At 42.3% G+C, this 15,923-nt stretch overlaps 1 protein-coding gene across 1 annotated transcript in view; it reads left to right on the top strand.

Moving 5' to 3' along the window:
* The window catches only part of FILIP1 (filamin A interacting protein 1), a 58,638-nt gene extending 44,175 nt beyond the window's left edge, over positions 1-14,463 (top strand). The window contains 2 exon segments of the mRNA XM_010003404.1: positions 3,821-6,626; positions 14,052-14,463. Of these exon segments, the coding sequence (XP_010001706.1) occupies positions 3,821-6,626; positions 14,052-14,258 (3,013 nt within the window). The 3' untranslated portion in view covers positions 14,259-14,463.
* The last annotated feature ends 1,460 nt before the right edge of the window (positions 14,464-15,923 follow it).

The raw sequence follows: 15,923 nt of genomic DNA, 5'->3' as shown, positions 1-15,923 counted from the left end.
TTGTGCTTGATTGATGATCAGTCCAAATCTTGAGGCAGAGAAGTGGAAGCAGAAAGACCTTGTGCAATAAAATGCTTCAGCAACAAAGAAGGGAGGACAGGGAGGACCTGGTTACTGCCCATCCACTCCCACCTTCCTCCTTGCTGGCTGCTTCCAGCATACAATTCATGAAGGAGGTTAAAACTCTACATCCACTCTGGTGTCTGCCTGCTGTGCAAGCTGAGATTGGTTGTTGAAAGTCTTCATGCTTCTACTTCCCCAGCATGTCTGCCCACAGACCTCCCTCCTGCTGCCCTGGCCTGAGCAGCTGAGACTGCAGGCTGTGGAGGGATGCAGGAGAGAAGGCTCTTCCATGCAGCATGGACCACACAAGGTTGTGTCAGTAGCTTTCGTAGGTCAGTGTCCTGCCCCATTTAGGGTCAAAGGCGTCTTGCTTTGTGGTATAAAATCAGAGAACAGCACTGTCCTAGGGTGTGTGTTTGTAACTGAGGCAGTTAATACTTCTCACATACATGAGGGTTTCCTACTTTATTTCTGCCATTTATCCTAAAGGGGGAGGGTGATCATCCTGGGCACTGGATAGCTGTAGCACACCTGTTCTTCAAATACTGTGGGGAGGACAGGTAGCAAGGAGAGGGAGAGACTACCTGGAACCTTAGGACAGCAGAAGACTATGAGTTCAGGGAATGACTCAGGCTGCATGTTTTGACATGATCTATGTGGTAACCTCTGGGGAAGAGAGGTGCTGCACAGACCTCAGCAGCGCTTTCCACAGACAAGTGGGCCACAATACCCCTCTCCACAAGGAGCCTGAGCAGATCTGCCTGCTTCCCCACTGTGGGCTGGATGCTGAGCCCCTGAGACTTACTGATGAATGCAGATTATCCAATTTTATCAAAATATTTCTCCACATCTCTAAAAAAAAACCAAGCTGAGACAGCAAATACAGGGGTGGTTGGACTGGGGGTTACAAACTCTTGGCTTGTCTTGTTTTGGCTGTATCTAGCCCCGTGTTTTACTGTTACAGCCCTCCTTTCCTCTTTTTAACCCTGACTACAGATGCTTTTGACCTTTGACAATCCACAGTGCAGTTGCTTTGGATAACACACTGAAGATACACATTCTCTGCTGTTCTTTTTGTGTTGTGCTGGAGCCCAGGCAGGTCTGCATTACTTAGCAAGCATTAGCAGCAGCAGTCAGATGAGAAGCCTGACAACAAATGAGTTGTAAGGGTCAAGATGGGACAACATCACCTTGCAATCCTGTTGAAATTCCACTTTAACCATGAGAGTTGCACAGGCATAGAAAAGGAGAAGCAAGCTTCAACTCAGGAAATCATGGGCCCATGTGGAGCCAGTGAATTGTTTTACATTCTGCTTAGCATCCTGGCTGGCATGTACCACCTGTAGTAACTGCTGGGTGATAATCACACATGCCTTTTATGAACTGTCTAGGAATTAAAAATTGTAGTTTTCTGAGCATCTAGATAAGCTCTCAAGAGGCAAAGTTGTTAAAAAGAAGACATAATGCTGTCTTCTGTTTTTTTTTTTTTAATTTATAGGGGTCACCTTAAAATTTTCCCATGGGACAAGGGGGGCTAGAAATGTTTCCTGTTTTGAAAATCTCATATTCTCATATGTAATCTCATTACAGTGGGAGTTGGGTCATTTAGAGCACCATCAGGATTAGGGCACACTGTTCTGTTGTGACAAAAAATATTTTGTGGAAGGATGCATACTACTTCTTTAAAAATGTAGCCTGGGGTAGACAAAGGGGAGTTGGTGACAGAAGCTTTTGTATGAAGCAGTGTGCTAAAGCAGCCAGGGAATATATTGCATGCTCATAAAGTTCCTTCTTCAGTGTGAAAAGTGCACGCTTTGTGAGTGGCAGAGGTCTTTTTTTACCTTTTGACATTCTAACTTGACCCATAATGAGGCATCCACCAGCCCACCTTTTCAGTCCTTTCCAAAGAGCTGCCAAAACTGAAGAGATTTTTTTGAGAATAATCTGTGACACAGCAAGGTTGGCTGTAAGGTTTGTTTGTTTTTCTCTCTCCTGCTGGTTCCTACTATTCTCTTACTCCCACATCTTATCTGACTCTTGTTTTCAAATGCATTCTTCAACCTTCTCCTTCCCTACCTACTGCATCCTGTGTTCTGCTTTGTGACTTCCTTCTCTTTTCTTATGGCTTTTCTTTCCAGTTCCTGTTTGTTCTGGTCCCCAAGGAGCGAGCAGTGAAACATTAACAGTTACTGGAGGGCCAAGTTAATATGGCTCTTGTTATGAGTTTAGAGTTCAGGTGAGGGCTCTGTGAGACATCTATTGTGTACAACATTGTGCTCTCCAGCTCTATGCACCACTTAATTACTGGGGCAGCAGATGGAATGTGTATCTGTCCTTCACCCACTAGCATCCACAGTGCAGCATTCAGGATAAAAATGCTGATAAAAGTCGATCTTTGCTAAGATAGGGATGTTCCAGTTACTGCAAGTTAGTTAACAGGTGGTAAACTGCTTTGCTGTTATCACTTCACTGCTGTCTCAGCTGCAGAGAAGTTTAAAAGCTTCAGACAGAGTAGGCAGAGCAAGTGGATTTGTATCATCAGATGTGTCTTGACAGGGGTTATGGGACTTGCAGGTAATCTGAAAGTGGTTTGGAAAACATGCCATTTCACAGTAAATTAATCATATATAGCTGTGCCTTCTATTCTAAGTCGTATTGTTGCTTTTACAATAAGGCTGTTACATTAGTAGGAGATAAATCCCTGTGTTATCTGTACCTCTTTTTCAGTTGAGGACCACCAGCCTCATAAATCTGTGCTTACAGTATGTGCAGGCACTTCCTGCACTGATGTCAACATAGGCTGAGTATTAATCAGAGATATAAAATACTTACTTTATTTACAGTTTCTCCATTCAAATGTTGCATGGGTAAGGCTGGAAAATGTAGGTCTTTAGCATCTTTCTGCGAATACATCTAATTTGCCCATAGCGAGCTTTTATGTTGCCTGAAAATATAGCTTTACAGACTATGTAGAGAAGAGCATTTTCTAGCTGAGGTTAGCTGTAGCCAAAAGTTTGGTTAGTCTGACCCTTGCAGTTCACAAAATCTACCTTTGTTAATGAAAATGTGTCTGGAAGAACAAACCTTTCAACATAGTAGTCACTGTGCTGGCAAATTTACCTTGCTGCTAATTTCTTGTGCCTGTGATGCCCAGATGCTCATCACTTGCGTGCTAATGTAGTCTCCTGCCCTGCTGACTTATTTATAACCAAGATTGATCTTTTTATGCTACATATAGCAATTAGTTTGGGTTTTTAATCTTATTTCACATATTTTTGTGTATTCAAGAGATAAGGAGGAATCTAACTTGTAAAATGTGTTTGATATGAATGGATTGGTGAGTAGATATACCTGTTCTTTTGGGATATCACTTATTTTTACTAACACCATCTTAACAGAAAAATAAATGTAAAGGAATTAAAACCTGATGTATTTGTTTCCTATACATGTATACAATTTCACTACTTCTCAGATTTCTAGCTGATTTTATATAGTTGATTTTATACAGTTGATAGTCTGATTTTATACAGTTTCCAGTTAACTTCTGTAATTTCAAATATTTTGTTTGGGAATGTAACTGTAGTAGGTAGTTATTTCTTGAAATACTACCTAGGTTATTAATAAAAAAAAAAGGTAAAATGAAGGTGATTTAAAAATTGAGAGATACGTTTACATATATATGCACAAATACGTTTATATATATATGTGTGTGTGTGTATATATATTATTTTAATGCATCTCTTCTGCCTTGTTTCAGGTTGAAGAAACTTCTTGAGCAGGAGAAGATCTATCAAGCCCGGAAGGAGAAGGAACATACAAAGAGACTCAATAAACTAAGAGAAGAACTAGTCAAGCTTAAATCATTTGCACTCATGCTGGTGGATGAAAGACAAATGCATATTGAACAACTTGATCAACAAAGCCAGAAAATACAGGACTTAAATCAAAAACTAAAGGAGGAAGAAGACAAGCTTAAAGTTATTAGTGCGAAAACAAAAGAAGATGGAAAAAAACTAATTAAGTTAGAGGCAGAACTTGAACACAAAACATCATCATTTTCTCAAGAACATGAGGAGATGACTGCTAAACTGGCTAATCAAGAGTCACATAATAGACAGCTCAGGCTTAAGCTAGTGGGGTTGACTCGCAGAATAGAGGAGCTGGAAGAAACTAACAAAAATCTTCAAAAAGCTGAGGAGGAACTTCAAGAGCTACGAGATAAAATAGCAAAAGGGGAATGTGGGAACTCTAGCTTAATGGCTGAAGTGGAAAACCTCCGCAAGCGTGTGCTTGAAATGGAGGGGAAAGATGAAGAGATCACAAAAACTGAATCCCAGTGTAAAGAGCTGAAAAATAAACTGCAAGAGGAAGAGCACCATAGCAAAGAGTTGAAACTTGAAGTGGAAAAATTGCAGAAAAGAATGTCAGAACTAGAGAAGCTGGAAGAGGCTTTCAGTAAAAGTAAGTCTGAATGTACCCAGCTGCATTTAAACTTGGAGAAAGAAAAGAATTTTACTAAGGATTTGATAAATGAGTTGGAAGTGGTGAAGACTCGAGTGAAAGACCTTGAGGCATCTGAAAGCAAATTGGAAAAGGCTGAAATAAGCTTAAAAGATGACCTGACAAAGCTGAAGTCATTTACTGTAATGTTGGTTGATGAACGAAAAAATATGATGGAAAAAATAAAACAGGAGGAAAAAAAGGTTGAGGGTCTAAACAAGAATTTTAAAGTTGAACAAGGGAAAGTTATGGATGTAACAGAGAAGCTGATAGAAGAAAGTAAGAAATTTTTGAAACTGAAATCCGAAATGGAGGAAAAAGTGTCTAGTTTGACAAAGGAAAGGGATGAGTTAATTGGCAAACTGAGAAGTGAAGAAGAAAAATCCTCTCAATTAAGCTGTAGAGTTGACCTGTTAAAGAAACGAATTGATGGTATAGAGGAAGTAGAAAAAGAAATTACAAGAGGTCGAGCCAGGAAAGGAGCAGAGCATGGGTGTCATGAGGACAACAAGATTAAAGAACTTACTGTTGAAATTGAAAGACTGAAAAAACGTCTCAAGCAATTGGAAGTTGTTGAAGGAGATTTGATGAAGACAGAAGACGAATATGATCAGCTAGAGCAGAAATTTAGGACTGAGCAGGATAAAGCTAACTTTCTTTCTCAACAGCTGGAGGAGATGAAGCTCCAGATTGCCAAAACCAAAGCAATAGAAAAAGGCGAAGCAGTGAGCCAGGAGGCAGAACTGAGGCACAGGTTTCGTCTGGAAGAGGCCAAAAGCAGAGATTTGAAAGCAGAAGTTCAAGCTCTTAAAGAAAAAATCCATGAGCTGATGAACAAAGAAGACCAGCTGTCTCAGCTCCAGGTTGATTATTCGGTTCTGCAGCAAAGGTTTATGGAAGAAGAAAATAAAAACAAGAGCATGGGGCAGGAAGTTCTGAACCTAACAAGAGAGCTGGAGCTTTCTAAGCGTTACAGCCGTGCTCTGAGGCCCAGCATAAATGGACGAAGAATGGTTGATGTTCCTGTGACATCCACTGGTGTGCAAACAGATGTTGTAAGCAGTGAAGCAGCAGAAGAAGAAACTCCAGCAGTATTTATAAGAAAATCCTTCCAGGAGGAGAATCACATAATGAGCAATCTGCGACAGGTAGGTCTGAAAAAACCCATGGAACGTTCTTCAGTGCTCGAGAGATACCCTCCAGCAGCAAATGAACTTGCAATGAGGAAATCTTGGATACCATGGATGAGAAAGAGGGAAGCTGGAGCTCAGGCAGCTCCTGATAAAGGAGCTCGAACCCACAGTAGTCCGGGGCATCCTGGGGAGGTTGTCCTTTCACCAAAGCAGGGTCAACCTCTTCATATTCGGGTGACACCAGACCATGAGAACAGCACAGCTACTTTGGAGATAACCAGTCCAACCTCAGAGGAATTTTTTTCAAGTACCACCGTCATTCCTACATTGGGAAATCAGAAGCCACGAATAACCATCATTCCCTCTCCGAACGTTATGTCCCAAAAAGGGAAAGGCAGTGAAAGTCCCATGGGCCCAGATCGTTCTATGTCTCCAGTCACTATAACAACATTCTCCAGGGAGAAGTCCCCAGAGGGAGGGAGAGCATCCTTTGCTGACAGACCTGCTTCACCCATTCAAATTATGACAGTATCAACATCCGCAGCACCAGCAGAAATCTCTGTCTCTCCTCAGTCACAAGATATGACCATGGGAAGGGCTGTCTTCAAGGTAACGCCAGAAAAACAAACCGTCCCAACTCCAATCCGCAAGTACAATGCCAATGCCAACATCATTACCACAGAAGACAACAAAATCCACATCCACTTAGGTTCCCAGTTCAAACGCTCTCCCAGTGCAGCACCTGATGTTGCGAGTCCTGTGATAACAGTCAGACCAGTGAACGTAGCAGCAGAGAAGGAAGTTGTGACTGGGACTGTCCTTCGATCGCCCAGGAACAACCTGTCCTCACGACCTGCAGCAAGCAAGGTGACAAGTACTATCACTATCACGCCTGTTACAACGTCTTCCACACGAGGAACACAGTCAGTGGTAAGCAGCATAGTCTTGTGATGTAGTCTTCGTGGTGGGGATAAGGGAAACCACATCTTGGGCTTGAGACACTAGAAAGAATGGGTGGGGTGAGGAGAAACTCTTTGACTTCCTCACATGTCTCTCAGATACAAGTTTAACTATGAAATTAGAATTTGCCTGATTTGGGTATTTTTGTATCAGTGCTGGACACTGATACACTCCTGGCATTACCTCCTAAAGAAGTCCCTGCAAAGTTCCTTCAAAGTTATTTTCATAATAGCAATCCTGTACATTTGCAAGTGAAAGATAGAAAGGGACAAAGAATGATGATGTCAGAGCAGGAAACGGGTTGTTGTTTTTTTCTTTTTGTGACTGCAGTTTCTGACTTCTGAGAATACTCATAATGATTTTTGGCCCAGCTCGTGGGTCTTTACAGTCTGATCTTACAGTCTGGTTATTTATTTGGTTACAGTTAAAATTAAAATAGTATCTGCTATAGTACTGAACACCAAAGGAATATATACAGGCAAACATTATTAAAATACCATTGCTTACAGTTCCAAGCCTCTTTCAGCCAGTGAACAGTAAAGCTCTTTCTGTTCTGCTGAAATTTCCAGCTTCTGTAACTGCTGAATTACAATTGTGCTTCCTCCACTGTATTTTTTTTTTTTGCTGCTTTCTCTCTGTGCCTCTGTGGTGGTTCCCCAACTTCTTTTTTGTACTTAAATCAATCTCTGACCTCTGTCTTTAAACATATTGAACAACAATAATTGACAGCCCTTCCCCTAGGTTTATTATTGGTCATGGTTTTGCATTGCTTTAGTTTGAAATAATCCTGGGAAAGAAGAATTTAACCAAAATACAAAACCAGCAGTATTGTATTAGTCCAAAAGCTTACTTAGCTAGACAGAGTCTGCAGCAGATGCTTAAGGGAAGATTATTTTAAGTGGGTAAACAGGCACTAATGTTCCCCTCAACGTTTGTTCCCAGTTTTTTGGCAATAGGTGGGTATTTCTTTTTGAACCACAGCCTGTAGCCACATCTCTGTGTTTAATAGACCGTGGTGGAGTTTTCTTCTATTTATTCTTCTAATTGCTTTTTGAACTCATTTATACTCTTGTCTCCAACAACATCAGGGGGGCAGTGAATTTGGTTGTGGGCTCTGGGAAAAATGCTCTTTTGTTTGATACCTTTTATGCATTACCTTCATTGGTTACAGCCTCTTTCTTGCATCTTGACAAATACTGAATAGTCATCCCCTGTTCATTTGTCCGTGCTGCTTAGGAGTTTGCAGACCCCTACCACATGCCTCTTCAGGCATCTCTTTCTAAGCTGAAATGTCAAAGTGTATTTAAGATACATTTCCACTCTTTTGGAGAGAGGCTGCCATTCCCATTTAAGCCTCCAAGAAAACTTGCATTCGTCCTATGGATCTATTTGGGATCGCATGTGCCTGCTCTCCCTCTCCCCTCATATATACTGTATTGTAGATACTTTACTGTACAGTGTTTTCCTATGTATTAGAGACAACTGTTCGTTTTTTAAAAGTCTTGAATTAATTAATTTACAAACTCCTTTGTCTCTCAGAAGCTTGGAAAACTTTTTTTTTTTTTAAGAATTCCTCATTCTTTTTTTACTAGATGTCTGTCTCTACTGTGATGATGCACTGAACCGTGGTAGACAAAACTTTTTTGTTTTGTTTTCATCTGGCTAAAAAGTGGCTTTTTTCTTCACTTCATCCTCCCTGATTTGGAATGTAAGGAAAATAGTTCAGCCATAAGATTTACATTATCTCATGCTTTCCTTTGTTTTTTAGCATCCGTAGTCAGATGAGCAGGGAACTTCTAACAAGCTCAAATGTGCCTTTTCCTTCCTAACCCCCTGAAAAAAAAAAAAAGAAGAGAAAAAAAGTAAAAAAAAAAAAAAGTTATATATTCACCATCTGTTTTGCAAATGACTATTTTGCAAACACATTTCAATATCCCCAGTTAGAAAAAACAAATTGTGACCCTTGTAACCCTAGAAGAAACCAAGATTGATATAATTTTGAGGGTTTAAATTCCTAAAATCAAAAAAGGCAAACTGATAGGCAGCTGCTTTCTTAGATCACTGGTTTTAATCTTTTTTTCTTAACTCTCTTCATAAAAGATGCTATGTACAAGTTATTAATGCAGTGCTAAGCTACAAAGAGGAAAATAATTCTGAAATTCCTAGCTCTCAAAGGTTGCTATATCAAATTTGCAGTTTCATATTTGAAAACATTTCACTCTTTTTCTCATTTGAATTTATAGCATTATCTTCAGTACTGCAGGTGAAGTTAATTTTAAGGTGCACACGTGGTACTTTTAAAGGTCCAGCTTGAGCTGTGTTGTCTCCCTACATATGTGAGACCAAAATCAGAGACAGGTTTCATGATGGACTGTCATGATTTTTGAATCCTATGGATTAAGGGGTCTCATGTTTGTGTTGAGTTACACTGACATACACTCTAGAGCAGCTAGAGATTTATATATCCCTGATCCAAGTTCTCTTCTGAGTGTCTAAAAGTTTGGATTTAGATAAAAGGAGACCCTGATCAAGAATAAAAGACACAGGCACTTGAGTAGGAACATAGGAAATTTTTGAGCACTTAACCAAAAAAGGCACAAGCCAGTGGCTGTGTCTCCACTGGCACCTGAACTCACTGGACCCAAATGTTTTGAAGGCACTTCATGTTCTTGTCCGATGCACAAGCCCAGGGCTGGCCAGCTGAGGAGCTGGTGTCGTCACACCAGCACTGCCACCCAGGGAGCTCCAGTCCCATAGAAGTCTCCACTGCAGGAGCTGATGTGATGGAGACCAGCTGAATTGAATTCATCATTTAGCAGAACCATTGCCTCTTTGAATTTAAAAAAACAAAACCCAAAACCAACAACAACAACCCCCCCAGAAAAAAACCCTAAGCTGTTAACTGCCTTTTATATGATAGCTTCTGCATTTGGGTAAGTGCTATAAAAGTGGAATAAATGATTCCTTGATTAGAGTCAAACTTAGAAACAGGAAGATACTTGGACTACTGTAGTTGACCTAGCAGATAATTTTTTTATTACAGGTGGACCACAGCACAACCAAAAATTCAAGACTATGGGACCAGAGGATATGCAGAGTGAAATGAGCCTGGGACTGTAACCACATTAGCCCCAGTCCCTGTTCCGATCACAGTTTACATTAAAAACCCCACAGAATAATAACAAATGTTATTTGGGAAAAAAACAAACCAAGACACAATACTGCCTATATCCTGTTGGTTTTGTTTGTTGGGGTTTTTTTATTTATTTAGGCCTCACATTTGGCTACTAGGATGGGTGTCAGTCTATAATCACTTCATCCCTGTGCTCCCACCTCCTGCGAGACTGGCATCCAGCACTGGCTGTTTGCAGTGCCAGGGAACACAGTGAATCCAGTGACATGTAAATCCGCAGGGAGTAGAGGGAGTCCTGGCTGCAGCAGAGCCAGAGTAGTGGCACAGCACCAACCCTGCCAAGTGCCCCGTGGCCAAGGCAGCAAGGCACAGCTGAAAGGCTGGTGGGTGCCAGAGCTAGGAACATGTTAAAGCAGCTATAGGGCTACTTTGGTTTGGGCAGCATTTGGTTTGAGATGGGCATCTAAATTTATGTTTTTGTAGGTGTCCTGTGTATGCTGTAGGCTTCTGTTAGTTACTAGAGAAGCAGGGGTCAGCTCACTTGCCCATGTGGAGGTGCATGGTGCTAGCTGCTCGCTCTGTGGCAGTTGAGACGCCTGCTTGAGGGTGGAAGGTATAGTACAGACCTGTACCTTCCTATAGTGGAAGCTGATGGGATACCTCAGATGGCACAGGATGCCTCTGTGGAGGCAACTGAGTCAATCCCTAGTTATCAGTCCCCTCCTCAGCACTGAGGCTCTATGGAGACTGTTGTGTGATTCAGCTGAGATGTTGCTGGCTTCAGCATGAGCTAAATTGCCCACTGGGATCCACTGACTGTATTGACTTGATCTTAAGTCCCACCCTTTCAGGATTCAATTGTCCCAACATACTTCTGTAGTGTCATTTTAAGCAGCTGTCAAGTAGCTTGCCTAACTTCCAGCTGTGTTATCAGAGGCTGCATGTCTCCTTGGGTCCTCTGTCTTATCTACCAGCCCTGTGCAGATAGCTTGAGTAGCCCAGGGCATCTCAAATTGCAGCAGATACCTGTGCAAACCACTTAACTGAACCAGTACAAGAAGGACAGGGAACTGCTTGAAAGAGCCCACTGCAGAGCCACGTAGACAATTAAGGGAGTGGAACATCTCCCTTATTAGGAAAGGCTAAGGGAGCTGGGTCTCTTTAGCTTGGAGAAGAGGAGACTGAGGGGTGACCCCATCAATGTTTACAAATATGTTAAGTGTCAGGAGGCATGAGCCAGGCTTTTTTTCAGTGATGTCCAGTGATAGGACAAGGGGCAATGGGTGCAAACTGGAACATAGGAGGTTCCACATAAACATCAGAAAAAACTTCTTTACTGTGAGAGTGATAGAGCCCTGGAACAGGCTGCCCAGAGAGGCTGTGGAGTCTCTTTCTCTGGAGACATTCAAAACCCACCTGGACATGTTCCTGTGTGATGTGCTCTGGGTGATCCTGCTCTGGCAGGGGGGTTGGACCAGATGATCTTTTGAGGTCCCTTCCAACCCCTAAGATTCTGTGATTTCTGGTCCAGGGCACATTGGTCCCTGATCTGATCAGGAACAAGTGCTGAAAAAGCACCTTTTTAATTTAAATATTCCAAAACTGAATGTGTGCATGTAAGGACTCATTTTGTGTGTCAACAAAATGCATTAAGCAGAATCTGTTATAAAGCCCTGAAAAATGCTAAATGTTCCGTACATTCAAATTGCTTTTCTTCCTTTAACGGGGCTGTCCAACCTTGCTGCAACCTCAGTGCCTGCAGGGAGAGCTGATTATCAACAACCTAACCAGCTTAGCGTCTGCATGTATTTATCTCATGCTCAGTAATGTAGTTACTAGCCTGGCTCTGGCCTCCTGTGCTGTTCCAGTGCCACGTACCACCTGCTTGGAGCCAGCCAGCATCACTCTGTGTCCCACAGGGCCACCAGGGCCGTGTCTCTGGTGCTCCATGCTGGTTGTTTAACAGTTGGTTTCTGGTTGAAGCCGCATTCCTTTACCAACCAGGAGAGAGAGCCTATGGACAAGCAGGGCTGGAGGCAATTTGCTTAGAGCTTGGTTCTGGGAAGAAATGGCCAAGAGACAGACAGTCATGTGGGTTCTCTGCCACAGGCGCTACAAATCTGTACCCAAGAGTGTCTTGGGACTGCTTGCTGAAGAGCCAACTTTGTGCCGTTTCATTTAGCAAACACAAAATGCTTTTGCAGCTGGGTGTGAAGCAGGCATTAGCTTCCATATGATCAACATGTTAGTATGCCCTAAGGAAGGCAACTAAGAGATTTAAAGTAAGTTAGAGTTCTTTTCAAAGTACTTTTGAGTGATTTAGTCTTGAAATGAGTAACTTGAAAGTGCTTAAATCCTTAGTTAATAATTTACATGTGAATAAAGCTGAAGAAATGCCTGAGATTCCAGCTACTTCATTTGATTGCCTCATGTTTACACACTGTGGAGCTCTTTTAGGGAGTACAAGATGTTTGTCATTTGGGTTCCCTGGGATGTTGACATATTTTCCAAGGCTGATGGAATGCATTTGCATGTTTTGCCCTACAGAATTGTATGGGCCTAACTTGTTTTGACATCTACATGTGAGTTCCATATTAGCCTTTAGACTGCTATTGTAAATGTTGCTTTTAGTTATTGAAAATGGCTTCCTTCCTGCCAGGCAGACAGCATTCAAGTTTTCCAACTGTGATTTTTTTTGTGTGTACATATGGGGTTTTGAAATGTTCTTAGAAGCTTAAGGAATGCTTTTCCTTTGAATACTCAGGATGCAGACAGAAGGCTCTGATGCTACTGGCTGGAAATCCTTTGAGAGAGAAAAATGTTCCCTTGTGGAGCCTTTTTAGGAGCATTTTGAAGTAAATGTGGAAATACATGTTGCAGTCGACGTTATGCACTAATCCAGTCTATTTCAGCAGTTTAGTTTCATTTTGTTTATATGTTGTAAGTTGCAGAATTTAGTTATTAGTGGATGGGTCTAGCTAGGATCCCAGGATCTTATGAAAAGTGTTCACTTTTGTGAGGTCAAAGGTTTTGTCCATAATCTGAACAGAAATAGGAGCTGACACACCAAAGTTGTCACTGTTAACATTTGTGTCTGTATTGCACACTGCAGAAGACAGAACACAATTTCCTTTGAGAATTGTCATGGTTCTAAGTATTTTCTTTAGATCATGGTCCATAAAGGGTACCTTCCAGTTTTGGCCTTGCACAATATATGCAACATTATCTTACCCATGGAGACTGAAAATACCAGTTGGCCGTTTTGAATCTTTTTGTCCTATCTAAGTGTTCCTTGTGCATTTACACAGTGCAATTCAGTTGCCTAAACTTATGTGCTGATTGCCATTTTCAAAGCTACAGGAGAGCCAGTCTGGCCTCCAGCTGGTGCTCCAGAAGTGCACAGATCCATAGTAGGAGCTGTGCTGGGTCTGCCAGGTCTGTACTTAGGTCCTCAGCCACTTAGGCTGTTTTTATGTTTTATTCTGAAGTCCTCGAAGTAGAGAAGTGTGCTTGGCAGGCTGGTGTCAAGGGCAGCAGACTGGCAGAGACAGGGAAATGACCATGTCCCTACTGCTGTGAAGCATCCCAGGAAATCGGGGCTGCCTGCTTCACCCTCACCAGAGTTCATCAAGTCGTGTCTAGGGCTTGGAGGGGGAGAGCCCCCTCCCACAGCCACAGGAAGAGGAAACCCAGTTCTTTGCTCTTTCTCGTCTCTCCTAGACCCCTGCACTTCCCAGTGCAGAAATCAGTGGCCCCAGCCATGGCCCCAGCATACTTTAGGAAGCAGATTTCAATTTTATCCATATTGCTGAGAAGTCTTGCCCCAGCTCTGACAATATGGCAGTTACTCTGGGTTCAGCATTAGTCTCACAAGGCTACCTATCTTGAGGGCCTGTGCTAGTCTCTGTGCAAGATGCTAATATGGTACCTGTCTGACAGCTAAGCCAGAGTTTCAGGAGCCTCTAAGGCCATCCTGCCCTGTGCTGTGCTGTGGAGTCGGGGTTTTGCAGGGATTCCCATCTCTGTGGCAGCTTGATCCTAAACACCAGACCCCAGCTCTGGGGAACTCTGATCCTGACTGTACCTTTGGCCCTGTGTGCAACGACCAGGTTCCAGATGTCAGCTTTAATTGCTGATAGGTGTGATTTGGGACATTGTTCCTTGAAAGGTGAATGAAGAACCGGTGAGAAGTACAAGATGAGCATATATGAAATAAGAAGTTCTCCATTCATGTAATTTCTCTCTGTCTCTCTCTTTTGCAGACAGGACAGGATGGGTCATCCCCGAGACCTGCACCCACCCGCATTCCTGTGTCAAAAGGTATGAAAGCAGGAAAGCCAGTAGTGGCAGCCCCAGGAGCAGGAAATGTGACAAAATTCGAGCCTCGTGCCGAGACTCAGTCTATGAAAATAGAACTGAAGAAATCTTCAGCCAGCAGCTCTGCCTCCCTGGGTGGAGGTCAGGGCTGATGGCAGTGGCTCAGGGGGTATGTTCTGCAGGTTTTACTGCTGCCATGGAAGTCAACCCCCTGCCTGTGTAGTTGCTCATGTTTGCCTGTACTAATGGAGTCCTGTAGCTGTCACTTACAACAAACTAATCAGTGTGTGCACTGACTACTAAAGTAACAACATCCTTTTGTTTTCTTACTGAAGTTTAAAAAGGAAAAAAAAAAGCCAACAAAAAGGCATTTGTATGCCATGAAGATTTTCAGCCTAGAAAGTGAGAACAGGGCAGCTGCACTAGGTTGTTAATCTAGTTTGGGAACTCTTAATGATAGACTTGGTCACTTCTTTGTAGATCGAAGGAAGGCTGGTCACTTTTGCTAGATCGTCTTCCACCCTAACCGATCACTTTCCACTTTGCTACTGCATGAGGCACTTTCCTTCCTGCCTGTGATCACATTACTGAGATGCCACATTGCCCAGGGGAGCGATGCCAGGAGACAGGGCACTTGTGATCTGGTTTTAATGAAAACTGGTACCTCAAGTGTGAGAGGGAGAAGAGGGAAAAGATGAGCACTGTGTGACCAGCTGTTTCTCTAGAAGTCTCCCATCCAAATCAGTGCTTCTCAGGGGTGAGCTGCTTTCTCAAGGCAATTAAAAAAATTCAAGGGGTTAGGGAGGTTGCACAATGTTTGGCAGGAGCAGTGCTAAGCAGCAGCTTATTTCTTCCAGAGGGATTAAGGGACACTGCCAGCTCAGGGGTCAGATGAAGGCAAGGGAGCCAAAAGGTGTTTAGTCTTTAGTAAAATATTGAGAAACGTTGATCTAGCTAAAATCAATACAGTCCATCTGTGCCTGCTCCAAAGACCACTAAAGGCTATGAAGGGAGTCACTTCACTGGGTTTTCAGTTTTCCTGGTTGGATGAATTTGTGCTGCATTTAAACCATTGTTGCCAAGCATCCTTGTGTCTTAGAGAGGAAGTCAGCACAGACAGCTGGTGGCAGAAACTGCTATTGAAAGGCACAGCTCAGGTACAAAGAATGAAAGAGATAAGGTTTGTGTGGAAGTTACTCTTAATTCTCAGTTGTTGGAAATATTTTCTCTGAAATGCAGAACACCACACAATACCATGGTGATTGATCGTTTTTCCTCCCCTCTTTGTGATTTCCTCATTTACATGTTTGCATTTTAAAGCATGTTTTAAGGAATTGTTCCAGCATGGACATGGTGTGGATGCTGATGACTGTTATGATTGTTTATTTAATAACAGTAAAATTATTAAAGGGCATTTCCATTAATCGATCAATTTTCGCAGAAGAAAGTCACAACCAAAAGAAATGGAGCTGAGCAGACTGATAAATGAGGGTTTTAAAGCTTGCATAATACCTCAACCACCACAGCAAGCTGTGAAGTATGCAGTGGTTAGGAGTAACTTTTGGAAAGCAAGTCAGGAAGACCACCAATAAATAAAAAATACAATTCACAGAAAAGAAAATGCGCCAGTGGGTGAAATATTAGATGGTTTTCTGTCTGGGAGAAGAGATTTGATGGAAGAATCTGCTACAGAAGGTCAACAAAATTATATTCAGTCCAAGAAATGTTTAGTCTTTAGTCTGCACTTCACATTGCTCTCCAATTTAGCATTCAGATATGGCCACTATCCCAGCGTAAAACTGGCATTTTGTTATTCA

The sequence above is a fragment of the Chaetura pelagica genome, unplaced genomic scaffold (assembly GCF_000747805.2).
Source record: "Chaetura pelagica isolate M959 unplaced genomic scaffold, ChaPel_1.0 scaffold150, whole genome shotgun sequence".
In the NCBI taxonomy this organism is placed as follows: Eukaryota; Metazoa; Chordata; class Aves; order Apodiformes; family Apodidae; genus Chaetura; species Chaetura pelagica.
This window is presented reverse-complemented; position numbering and strand designations above follow the sequence as displayed.